We start from the raw sequence: 13041 nt of genomic DNA, 5'->3' as shown, positions 1-13041 counted from the left end.
AGGGTCACTCTGATTTAGAATTGACTCGTTGGCACTTAACACACACATATAGCACATACTTTCCCTCTCATAAAAAAGCATTCGAGTGTCTACTCTCTGCTAAATTCACTGAAGAGTTAAATGGATGCCTTTTGCTCTAACTCCAACAGACTCTTATCTGAATGGCTAACACACCCAAAAACTCACCACCATTGAGTCAATTCCAACTCATAGCGACCCTGGATACGGTTTCTAAGGCTGTAAATTTTTATGGGAGTTGAAAGTCTCATCTTTCTCCACTGAAGTGACTGGTAGGTTTGAACTGCCAACCTCGGGGTCCAAATACTCAAAGGTACCAACTCCTTCACTCTGACAACAACCCTATGAAGTAGGTACTAGTAGCCTTATCTTCCACAGGCACAGAGAAATTGGGTCAGGATTTGAACCCAGGCATTCTGGTCCCAGAGTGCCAACTCCTAGTCACCCCTTCACTGTGGCAGAGCTGGGACTCTGATATGGGATTCAGAATATCGAGGGAGTTGGGGAGATGGGATAAGAGAGGAAAATAGTTACAAAGTAAATTCAAAAGGTCAAGATTAAGGAAATTAGAATGTTGACTATCATGGCTCTACAAATGATATTCAAATTCTTATTTGCCCTGACCTCAGAATATATTCTCACACGCACCAAACACCAGAATAAGAATAAGATTTGTGGGGAGCTGGAGTATGTTCATAAAAGTCCTGAGGGCAAAAAGGTAAAGTGAAACTCTGGGGAGAATTTTCCAACTATTTTTTTTTTTTTAAATAGAATAAAGTATTTTATGTTTCATTACAACCCATTTACCATCTCTCTCTGTCAAAATGAACTTCAATTTGAAGACAAAGGATGAAACCCACACATGCTATTACGCTGTGCTTAAGATCACTCCTGTATTTAGAAGGCCTCGTTTATTCTAGAAACATTCTAAAGCTTGAGCGTTCACTACTGTGCACCTGTCGGATAATTATCTGGTTCCACCTGACGTGCCAGAGGCTTCACTCACTTTCGACACCTCAGGCTCATTAAAGCCTCATAGGGGGCAGCCACTCAAAGGAACCTAATTCAGCTGAGGGGCTCCATAAAGGGCCCGAAGACACACCATCAGTGGTCTACTGTTTGGACAAAATGAGGATAGAGGTCAAAAGGGGAAGGAAAAAATGCAAACACACACTTACCTTGCGTAACTTTAGAGCAAGAACAATGGATCTTGTGCACAGTATAAGAGATGCCAAGCAAATCACAATGACAAATGCATCAAACACCAGTATATACTGAGTATTTTTCTGAACTGAGGAGCAAAACCAGAATTCAAATGTTAAACACAACTTACTCAGGAATAATTTCCAAATAAGGCAGTCTGAAAAGCAATTCAAATAGTAAATGTTTTATCTATTGTTAAAACAAAGATGGCAAACTGTCAGAAACCAATCAGACTGCATTCATACAGAAGTTCCCTGGTGTGAAGAGTTGCACATTCAAAAGCACATGGACTGCTAATAGACAAATAACATTTTTTAAAAGCTTATAACTGTTTACTAAAGAAGATAATTCAACAGAGGGTGGTCCATTGGGCTCCATTCAAAAGAAGTAAAATTGCTGAAGTACTCTAAGGGCACAGACAGCAGGTTTGCCATTAGTGAGAGAACAGTTTAGACTACTACCCCCCGGACTCTGTATTCTTCTCAACACCTCACTGAGCCCTCTTCCAATACTTAGCACTAATTCAACAAGCTTTCTCAGCAACTGGAGAAAGCATCTTCTTGGAATGGAAGTGAAGAGGAGAGTGACAATCAAATTTTTGTTTTGGAATACACCATAATAGAGAGACTGTATTAGAAAAGAGATCAAACTGTAACCTTAGCTTCTCTCAGAGTTCATGGTCAGAAGAATCCAGGCTCAGTTTCCCACTTGCCTGGCCCTTTGCTCATTTCTGCTGCTTTATCACCTGCTACGCGGGAGAAAGATGAGGCTTTCTACTCCTGTAAAGATTTACACCCTCGGAAACCCTGTACAGGGTCACTATGGGTCGGAACCGACTCGACGGCACTTAACAACAACAACCAACTCTTACCCATGACCTAATACTACAGCCACACTGGTCTGCAACTTCCCTGCTCATGCCAGGCTCTCTTGCCTCAAGGACTTAGCACATGCTGATCACTCTGCCTGGAACAGCACCTCTCTCCACACATATGTCCATCTTATTCCTTTCCATTCTCAGATTTCAGATTAAATATCCTCTTCCTTACACTAGAATTCCCTAAATACTCATCTCGTTCTTTCAGAGTACTCTTCAAGATTATACACACATCCATGTTCCTATGTTACTGTTGTTGTTAAGTGTCATCGAGTCAGGTCCAACTCATAGTGACCCTGTATAGGATTTCCAAGGAGCAACTGGTGGAGTTGATTCAACAACCTTGTGGTTAGCAGTTCAGTGCTTACCTTACAGCACCACACCAGGATTCCATACACACCCATAGCTCTTCCCATTTGCCTGTTGTTGGTGGCCACTGAACCTTTTAATTATATGTTCGAAGACAGTACAAAATGACGTACAGACACAGTGTGAAATGGTAAATGCTGTGGGCCTCAGCCTGGGTCTAAATCTTGGCTCTGCACAAAGACACTGTGGAGTCTTGGTGAAGTTCCTTAACTCCTGAGCCTCAGTTTCCCCATTCAAAAAAGGAGCAGAATAAAAAAAAAAACACTACATTATAGAGCTGTTAAGATTAAACAACTTCATCAATGAAAAGCACTTGGAACAGCCCTGGGGCACATAACAATAGCAAACACCTATGAACCCATTGCCATAGAGTTAACTCTGACACAGGGTGCCCCATGTGTGCCAGATTTTTTGTGAAAGTAGATTGCTAGGCATTTATTCTAAGGTTATCACTAGATGGGCTCGAACATCCAACCTCCTAGTTAGCATCTCAATTCTTAACCATTTGCACTATCCAGGGACCAGCAAATACTTACAGCAGTTTATCACTCCATCTCCATTTTCCCCACTAAGTGCTTAGCTCTGTGAGGCAGGGATCATGTGCATTTTGTTCAACACTGCAGGCCCTGTGCTTCAGTATATTTATAAGTAAATGAAGAGAACCAAGCAGGACCACCTGAGAAGACCAATGAAAAATCTACAACCTGCTAAATTATAGACAAAGGGAAAAGAAATGACTCAGATTATGAGAGATGAAGAACAAAGAATCACAGCCTGGTCTCAATTAGACCTTCCTGGGGAATAAGGAAGACGAATCAGCCAAGAATGACTCCCACTTTTCTGTCTTTGATAGCTGAGTTCAGTGTGGACATTCGCGATAAAAGAGGCAGAAGTGGAAATTGCCGATTTGCAGTAACAGCTTAAATCTGAGTCTGGACGCCGCCACTCAGAGACCACAGAGAGAAAAGCAACAGGGAAGGATATGCGGGCAGCTGTGCTTCAGAATTAGACTGAAAAGAAAGGCCAGAGGAGGAACCAGGTTTACAACCTTCACAGAGTCTGAGTCGGAATGCTCCACAGCGACATCTGCTGCAGAAAAGGCACCTAGGATAATTTAATAATAGCACGAACATGAATGCCAAAGGGCAAACCAGCTCATTCAATGGGTTATGAGCACAGCCAAGGAGTAAATGTAATTTACTAAGCAAATCACGTAACCTTGCTAAGTTTCAGATTCCTCCACTATAAAATGGGGAGCACAACAGTGCCTGCTTCACAGGGCTGTTGTTGTTGTTGTTGTGTGCTGTTGAGTCGGTTCCGACTCATTCATAGCGACCCTGTACAGGGTTTCCGAGGCTGTAAATCTTTACGGGAGCAGAAAGCCTCATCTTTCTCCCGCGGAACAGCTGGTAGTTTTGAACTGCTGACCTTGTGGTTCACAGCCTGATTCGTAACCACTACGCTACCAGAGGAGAGGAATATGAAACAATCTATTTGGAATCTTTAGTAGAAGAGTGCCTAGCACCTAAACTTATATTTATCTAGAGCCATTTTATCATTAAGAATTATGTTATTCCAAGATAACATCTAAAAAAGTAAGAAAAAAGCTTATCTTCCAGGATCTAAGTCCTTCTTTCTTTCTGGTGGTGGTGCTGCTGCTAGAAGCTGCTTTGTGGAGGTGGTCCTTGAAATGGACAAAGGGATTAGGGCAAGTTCTTAGGAAGATGGAACTGAAACTGTATGAAATGCAAATATAGCATCTGGTACCTTCCATTCTAACCTATAACTAGAAGGAATTCTTGCTAGGTTACTTACATTGAGCCTTACTTTGTTGTTGCTGTTAAATGCCATTAAGTTGGTTCTGACTCATAGCAGCCCTGCAGAGTATTTCCAAAGCTGTATATCTTTGAGGGTTCAGAAAGCCTAATTTTTTTCCTGCAAAGCAGTTAGTGGACTTGAACCACTGACTTTGTGGTTAGGAGTCCAGTGCTTATCTTACATAGCCACAGCACTCTGTTGTTGTTGTTATTATTGTTGTTGTTAAGTGCCATTGAGTCGATTCCGACCCATAATGACCTTGTATAGGGTTTCCAAGGAGCAGCTGGTGAACTTGAACCACTGACGTACAGTTCAAATGACTTTGCAGTCTGACGCATTAGCCCACAGCGCCACACCAGGACTCCTGTTGTTATTATTAGGTAACATTTAATTGGTTCTGGCTCATAGTGACCCTATGAAACACTTTACCAACCTCACAATCATTTCCATGCTTGAGCCCACTGTTACTGTAACTGTATAAATCCATCTTGCAGAAGGTCTTCTTCTTTCTTGCTGACCCTTTAATTTACCAAGCATGATGTCCTTCTCCAGGGACTGATCCCCTTGATAATATGTCCAAAGTATGAGCTGTGAAGTCTTGCCATCCTGGCTTCTAAGGAGCATGCTGGCTTTACCTTTTCCAACACAGCTTTGTTTGTTCTTCTGGAAGCCCATGGTCTATTTCACTATTCTTCATCAATATGATAATTCAAGTGCATCGATTCTTCTTTGATCATCCTATTCATTGTGCAACTTTCACATGCATATAAGGCCACTGAAAATACCATGGATTAGGTCAGACTGTAGTCTTCAAAGTGACATCTTTGCTTTTTAACACTTTAAAAAAGAGATCTCTTGCAGCATATTGTTGTTGTTGTTAAGTGCTGTTGCGTCTGTTCCGACCCATAGTGACTCTTTATAGGGTTTCCAAGGAGCAGCTGGTGTGCTTGAACCACCGACCTTGCAGTTCAAACAGCTTTGCAGTTTGATGCATTAACCCACAGTGCCACACCAGGACTCCTACAGCATATTAGCCCATTGTAATATGTTGTTTAATTTCCTGATTGTTGATTCCATGGGCGTTCATTTTGGATCCAAGTAAAATGAAATCCTTGACAACTTCACTCTTTTCTCATTTATTGTGATGTTGCTTATTGTTCAACTTGTGAGGATTTTGTTTTCTGTGTATGAGATATTAATCATAATGAAGGCAGTAGTCTTTGATCTTCAATAAGTGCTTCGAGTCTGCTTTACTTTCTGCAAGAAATGTTGTGTTATCTGCATATGGCAGGTTGTCAATTACTCTTCCTCTAATCCTGATAGAAAAACAGAAGGCCAAACCTAGAAGAAAAAGTGTTCCTCCTCATGGGAATTGCAGTATAATGTTCTGTTTTCCTTTTACTTATTGAGAAGATTGTTTTGGTGTGCTAGAAAGGTATTTTATGAATATTGTCACTGCTTTCTTACTGTTTAAGCCACATTGCCCCAAAGAGCATTTCCCAAACTGGGTTTGTAAAACACTGTTGTTAAATGTCATTGAGTTGGTTCTGGCTCATAGTGACTGTAGTACTTTGAATTTACTCGATATGGCCTTTCTATCCAAAGTCTTCTTAATTGCCACCAAGTGAGTGGGCTGTTGTCGTGTTGTTAAATGCTGTTGAGTTGGTTCTGACTCATAGCGACCCTGTATAGGGTTTCCAAGGAGTGGCTCGTAAGTTTTAACCACTGATCTTGCGGCTCAAACTGACATTGCAGTCCAGTGCATTAGCCCACAGTGCCACACCAGGACGCCTAAGTGTTGTTGTTGTTGTTAAGTGCCGTTGAGTTGATTCTGACCCATAGCAACCCTGCATATGGTTTCTAAGAAGCAGCTGGTGAGCTTGAACAATCCGACCTTGCAGTTCAAATGGCTTTGCACTCTGGCGCATTAACCCACAGTGCCACACCAGGAGGACCATGCATATAAGGTACAGCGATGGTGGTGGTGTGCCGTGGAGTCAGTTCCAACTTGTAGTGACTCTGCATAGGGTTTCCAAGCTGTCAGTCTTTATAGGAGCAGAAAGCCTCATCTTTCTCCAGTGGAATGGCTGGTAGTTTCGAACTGCTGAACTTGAGGTTAGCACAGGATTCTAAAGCTGGCATTGGTTAGCTTTTCTCTCAAGCTATGTTTAAAAGGCGCTATCTCAGAAGCAGAGACAGAAGATCCCAGGACTATCAAGAAGGAAGAGCATGCATGTAGCGTGAGATCCCTACCTAAGGAAAAAGCGATGCCAGGGTCAGTGGCATGGAGAGACAGAAGAGCTTCGGGCTCTAGACCCATGGACTGAGTAAAGCTGAGTGCCTATAGGCAGGAGACTAGCTTGCAGAATGTGCCCTTTGAGCATTCACAACCTGGCTAAAAGAGCTTTGTAACACTTTCCTAAGCAGGGCAGAGGCCCTGGGACCACTTGGCTGAGAGGCTGAAGGAAAGAGTGAGGGGTGCCTGCGATATGGCAGACAAGAGATGTTCCTGACTGGAGAACAGCTGCATCCTGAGCTTTTTGACCCTGATTTGTGCTCTGTTCACTTCCCTAATAAACCCCATAATCATGGTTATCATTATGAGTTCTGTGTGATCACTGCAGCAGATTATCAAACCCAGATTTGAAGCAGAGTGTACTGTGGGAGGTATGGTTGGGGTCAGAACAGCATAAAGAAAGTTGTAGGATAGTAGCATGTCTGACCTCCGAGTCATAGGAATTGGCCTTAGCCTGATTTTGAATTTAATTCTCTTTTCCCCTTCTGAAGCCTGGGGAAGTCAGACATGGTTCCCACATGGCTTTAGCTGTGACTCTGTATAGGGTTTCTGATGAGCAGTCCAGAGTTTATCCTATAGCGCCACACCAGAAGTCCTGTCAAACACTAGTCCCTAATAATCTAGTTAGACAATTCTTACATACAACCCAGTCCTTACCAAGCCTTGAGAACTCATACAAATACATACCACCAACTAGCCTGTTTGATTCAAACCCAGGGTTTCTCAAACCTAAACAAATATATCAAAAGTCCTTTCCCTGCAACACCTATATACGTCACCCATCAGGGGTGTGTCCTACCCTCTGAAACCTCCCTGCATCCAAGACTCCCTACATTTATAAAGTCAAGCTGAAGTGAAGACTGGTGGCATGTCTGGAGATGGGTAGCAGCAGTAACATAGGCAACATGGGGCTTGCATGAGAGAAGGGACATTTCCTTCATATTTCACCTTGATATATAGCATGAGTAATGATGAGAATCAGATACAAGTCTAGGGCTAAGTGTATAAATGCATAGACACTTCAAAACTTTCTGAAAATAGCTTAAGTTTCTCACCAGATGTTTCCCTGGCCCAACTTCCCTTCTCTCAACTTCCCCCAAGGCCAGACTAATCAATCCACTCATAGCTTCACATACAGGAGAGAAAAAAAAAATATATCCCCTTTCCTAAATTGTTGTCTAATCTTTTACTTTTTAAGATTTTCACATTACATCATTTCACTTTACAACTAGTGTGGCACTTTTGGAGTCCTGGTGTGGTGCTGTGGACTAATGCATCAGACTGCAAAGTCATCTGAACTGCAAGGTCCGTAGTTCAAGCTCACCAGCTTCTCCTTGGAAACCCTATACAGGGTCGCTATGGGTCAGAATAGACTCAACGGCACTTAACAACAACAAGTGTGGCACTGTACTAGACTGTTAACCACAAAGTCAGTAGTTCAAACCCACCAGCCACTCCTCAGAAACCCTATGCGTAGTCACTGTGAGTTGGAACTGATTTGATGGCATTTAACAACAAGCGATAGAACCACGTTTCTTAGGATGAAACTCTGAGAGAAGCTGTAAGAATGCGACCTGTGAGGTTTGTGTTTCTCCTTACTAGCCACGGGAGGGAGCCAGAGTTCCTCCCTTCAAAGTACCCATAGCCAGCCAGGCAATTCTGACTCATAATTACCCTAGGAGTCTTGTGAGGAGAAGGAAACTGTTCTGATAGCATGATAAACTAACTCATTCAATAACTTTGATCTTCACAAAGACTATTCCAAACTACATTTCACATGATCCTGAGAGTCTTTGAACACAAAGCACATTCTGTGTATTACAATAACATTATTACAACCAAACCAGAAATTCAAGAATCAAATCGTGCCAGCTTAATTTCTATGCCAGCGTCTGCCACAGCAAATGGCTGCAAACTATACTTGGAAAATGAGCACATGTGTGTGTGTGTGTGAGAGAGAGAGAAAGAGAGACAGCACCACCTTTCAACATAAACTAATACTGCATTCTCATCAAAGTTTTAAGTCAGTTAATTAAACTACTAAAACCAAAACTTCAAAATCATCAGAACATAACTTCAAAGCAACCGACCACAAATCAAACCTTGTTGCTTTTTTTAAATCTAAAATAAGAAGTAAAAGCATTTTACATTTTATTTTGTTTTAATTATCTGATTGAATCTTGGTGTGGCACGGCAGAATAATGCCCTGGACAGGAAGGTTGGTTTGAACCACAGGTCAGCGGTTCAAACGCACCAGTGGCTCCTCGGAAACCTTATTCAGGATCACTATGAATACGAGTCAACTTGGAGGCACTCAACAACAATTATCTGATTAAAAACAGATTAAATCAAAATTTGCAAATTAAAAAATATATATTGATCATCCATTATCAACAGATCCCTCAGAGAAAACAGAACAGGCCCCATGTAATCCATTTTACATGTGTGGATCAAGAGGTTCTTTCCAGATTAAATGACTGAGGGTTGATACAGGTCACTCTCTCAGTGCTAAAGGCCCTAATCCCTTTCCATTGTCAGGAGAGACTCAGATCAAAGCTTGCAAAAATCATTTCTAGAAATTATTTCTCACACTACCTTGTTATGAAGTGCCATCTGACTCATAGCAACCCTGTATAGGGTTTCCAAGGAATAGCATGTGGGTTTGAACCACCGATCTTGTGGTTAGCAGTCCAGTGCTTATCGTACAGCACCACACCAGGAGTCCAACTAGTCAATATTAATCTTTGCTATAGCCTCATAGCTGTTTGTACCTCCACCACTTACTCCTATCCTCATGTCCGTCTTCCACACTAAGGCATTTTCTTTCTGTTCCCATAGTCGTCTCCCACACTAAGGCATTTTCTTTCTGTTCCCATAGTGTCTAGACATTACTGAGCATCAACCCTTGCTCTCTGTACTTTACTTAACAAACTAACTCATTATACTCAACACTCTGAAAGGAGGAGCCCCGGTGGTGCTGTAGTTAATTGCTAGGATGCTTACCAAAACTCTGGTGGTTCCAATCTACAAGTCACTCAAAAGCCCTGAAGATCTGCTCCCATAAGATTCAAGCCTTGGAAACCCTTGGGTGGATCTACTCTGTCCTATAGGATCATGATAAGTGGGCGTCAAATTAGAGGCACCCAAGTACAGCATCAACCATGGAGATAAAAACCACTGTGACTCTGATTTTGCTGAGACAGTTAAGTAGCTTGTTCAAGATCATGGGCATGGTAAACAGCCAGGATCTGAACCCACACCATCGGGCTCCAGAGCCTGTGCTCCTAATTACTGAGCCATACTGCCTTTCATAAGAGGAGTATAATCAACATCTGCTGAATTAAACAAAAAAAAATCAAACCTCGGAATATATCTTATAAAATCTAGTGGGCAAAATAATGGGTTTCTGGTGCCCTTTATTCTTATTACCACTCAAACCATTTTAAATTTACAAGATCCCAAGATAAAATATTAAAAGCCATCCATAACCCACAATGGGCAAGCACATAGGATACTTACTAGATCCAGATATGTTCAAGACTTTACATTCTTCGATGTTGGCATGACTGGCAAAATATATTTTTATTTTGCCACTGTGAGCTTCATTGTCATAGGTAATCTGGAGACACAAATGTATAAGGAGATTACCACCCAGTTAAGTCAATTGCACTTAAAAAAAAAAAAAAATCAATAGCAACCAGGCAACTTGCTGACCCATAGAGAATTATGTTGATAAATATGGGCTTATCACATGATTTCTTCACAACATTCTATTATTAATGGAAAAATATACAGTCCAAACAGTGAACATAGGAACTTCTGCTAAATTCTTATCTCTGGTTTAGAGAATTCCTAGGGCTATATAGCCAACTAGTTCCAAAACCAAAATCCAGAATTTGCCTATTTATAAGAGAACATAATGATCTCAATTATTATGCTGAATGAAATTTAAAAGAATTTGCTTTCATTTAGGCCGTTGGATGTGACACTCTAGGTTCTACTAGGCAGGAAATTACTTTTTTGTTTGCTTCAACAACGACATAATAACAAAAAAACTCAACAATCTCAGAAACAATCTTAGAAGTAACAATCTCATGAACAATAAAGATTACACCAAAGCTACAGAATGAACTTTAATATTTCCAAATGCCCACAAATGTTCCACATTACGTGTCAATTGTATAAAGTTTTTAAGTGATTTGTGCCAAGTGTTTGTTATTGTTTTTTTTTTAATTTATAATTTTTAAAATCTTTTACTGTGAATTTAGTGAAGGTTTACAGACCAGATCATCAGCTTTAAATTCAATTAATTATATACTTGGTTTCATCTCAATGATTACAATCCCCTCCAAGTTACCACAGTTATACTTGGTTCCTATTTGCAATCCACCCACCTTCCCAACTCTTTTCAACTTTGTACTTAGGAAAATGTTGCCCTTTTGATTTTGAATGATTAGCCATTCCATGGTGAGCATACCTTGCTAGTTGCCTTTTTCCACCCCACCTATGAACTTATCTACTGCTTGGCTGTAAATTGGGGCACCAGAGTAAGTTCCTTTCTAGACCTGAAGTGTGGTTAAGGACCAAACTCTCAGGTTCCTCCAGTCCCATTCTGACCAGTAAATACAGATATATATATATATATGCTGTGGTAGCATAGTGGTTATGAATTGGGCTGCTAACCTCAAAGTTGGCAGTTCGAAATTACCAGCTGTACTGTGGGAGAAAGAGGAGGCTTTCTGCTCCCATAAAAATTTACAGCCTCGGAAACTCTGTACAGGGTCACTATGAGTCGGTTCCGACTCCACGGAACATCACCACCACCATATATATATATGAAGTAATTGAGTTGTTTTGTTTTTTTCCCTAAGTTAAATCAGTAACATTTTTATTAACGTACGTTTTTTTACTTTCTCGTTTTTTGCATGCCACAAAACCCTATGAACTTCTTTCTAAAAATTTAGTATTTAATGTTCTTCAAGCAAATCTTTTTATCTTCAAAGGGCAACTTCCACCTGCCAATTTGCAAATGGGCTTGTTTTAGTCCAGCAGACCACAGCGTTAGCTCATAGGCAAAGTTTCCATCTGCAGATTGCCCCCCCCACTTCCCCCTCGCCCCGGTGACTCAGAGGAGGTGACACAAAAATGACAGCTCTTCTTTAATTGGTTGAGGATGTGTCGTTGGGGAGGGGGCATCATATCTTAGTTGGTGTTGCTGCTGTGTGTGGAGTTGGCCCTCGATGCCTGGTGTGCCCATGCACAGTGGTAGGAGATGCTGCCCGGCCTGTGCTGTCCCCACCATCACTTACAGATGGGACTGTTGTAATCTGCAGGGTTTCCATGTATTTTTTTTGCATTTGGATTCTAGTATTTTACGACTCTTTCTGGAAAGAAAGCTACTCATGATGTGTTGCTTGTTGTTGTTGTTGTTGTTAAGTGTCATCAAAGTCCTTTCTAACCCATAGCGACCCTGTCTGTATAGGGTTTCCAAGGAGAGACTGATGGGTCTGAACCTCTGTTCAAACTGACCTTGCGATCCAGAGCATTATCCTGCTCTTCTAATTTGTCTGGTATCAGAATAGAACTGCGCTCCACAAGGTTTTCAGACTCAGAAGGCCAGGCCTATCTTCTGAGGCACCTTTATCTCCTCAGTTTTGTTATGCATCCGTGGGTGCTCTGACTCTTCCCTGCTTGGTCTCACCCAAGATGGCTGCTCAGGGAGCAGCTGAGTGCCTTGGATTAGGAAGCACAAGATTTCTTGCTTCTGCTATAAATTCCACTGGCTGTAGGCCTTCCAACTTTGTAAATATTCCTTTATATGTGGTTCAGAGTTCTGGTACCATCCCCTGAGCCTGCTTGGTCTGGTATTCTGTGTTGTTGCTGACAGAGCTACTTACTGCACTTCCACCCAATCCACCATCTTGTTTGTTCTCCAAGTAATTGAGTTTTGTTCTACATTTTCTCGCACTCTATCAGGGATCCTCTAATGTGATCCTTTCAGGCAACATCTAGTTCTTCTGGTCTCAGAGTCATGGAAACTGGTGTTCACATGTTCCATTGGACTAATTGATTCCAAGCCTCTTCAATTTTCATCACTCTTCTTTCTTCTGCACATGGGGAGACCAATAGCTGTACCTTAGATGGCTGCTCATGATCCTTCAAGATCCCAGACGTTACTCACCCAAGCAGGATGTAGAACATTGGCTTTGTGGACTATGTTATGCCAGTTGATCATGGTGTCCCCTGAGAATATAGTTCTGAGGCCCCAGGTTAATCAACTCTTTGCCTTAAGATATTTGATAAAATCTAGGAAGATTTTTTTATCATTTTGTCCACTGTATGCTCCACCACATTCATAGTTGTGTTGGCAGGAAAGGTAAATGTATAAATACTTTTTTCCAAACATATATTTGTGGGGTATATAAAAAAAAAAAATTATATATATATATTTGTTATTGTT

At 41.3% G+C, this 13041-nt stretch overlaps 1 protein-coding gene across 1 annotated transcript in view; it reads right to left on the bottom strand.

Annotated features, from left to right (window-relative positions):
* The window catches only part of MCOLN2 (mucolipin 2), an 82069-nt gene that overhangs the window by 16705 nt on the left and 52323 nt on the right, over positions 1–13041 (bottom strand). The window contains exons 8-9 of the mRNA XM_006831076.1: positions 10101–10200; positions 1197–1309 (exon numbers count right to left, since the gene is read on the bottom strand). Coding sequence (XP_006831139.1) covers positions 1197–1309; positions 10101–10200 — 213 coding nt within the window. The remainder of the gene's footprint in view (positions 1–1196; positions 1310–10100; positions 10201–13041) is intronic.

Source organism: Chrysochloris asiatica, unplaced genomic scaffold (genome assembly GCF_000296735.1).
Source record: "Chrysochloris asiatica unplaced genomic scaffold, ChrAsi1.0 scaffold00002, whole genome shotgun sequence".
Lineage (NCBI taxonomy): Eukaryota > Metazoa > Chordata > Mammalia > Afrosoricida > Chrysochloridae > Chrysochloris > Chrysochloris asiatica.
This window is presented reverse-complemented; position numbering and strand designations above follow the sequence as displayed.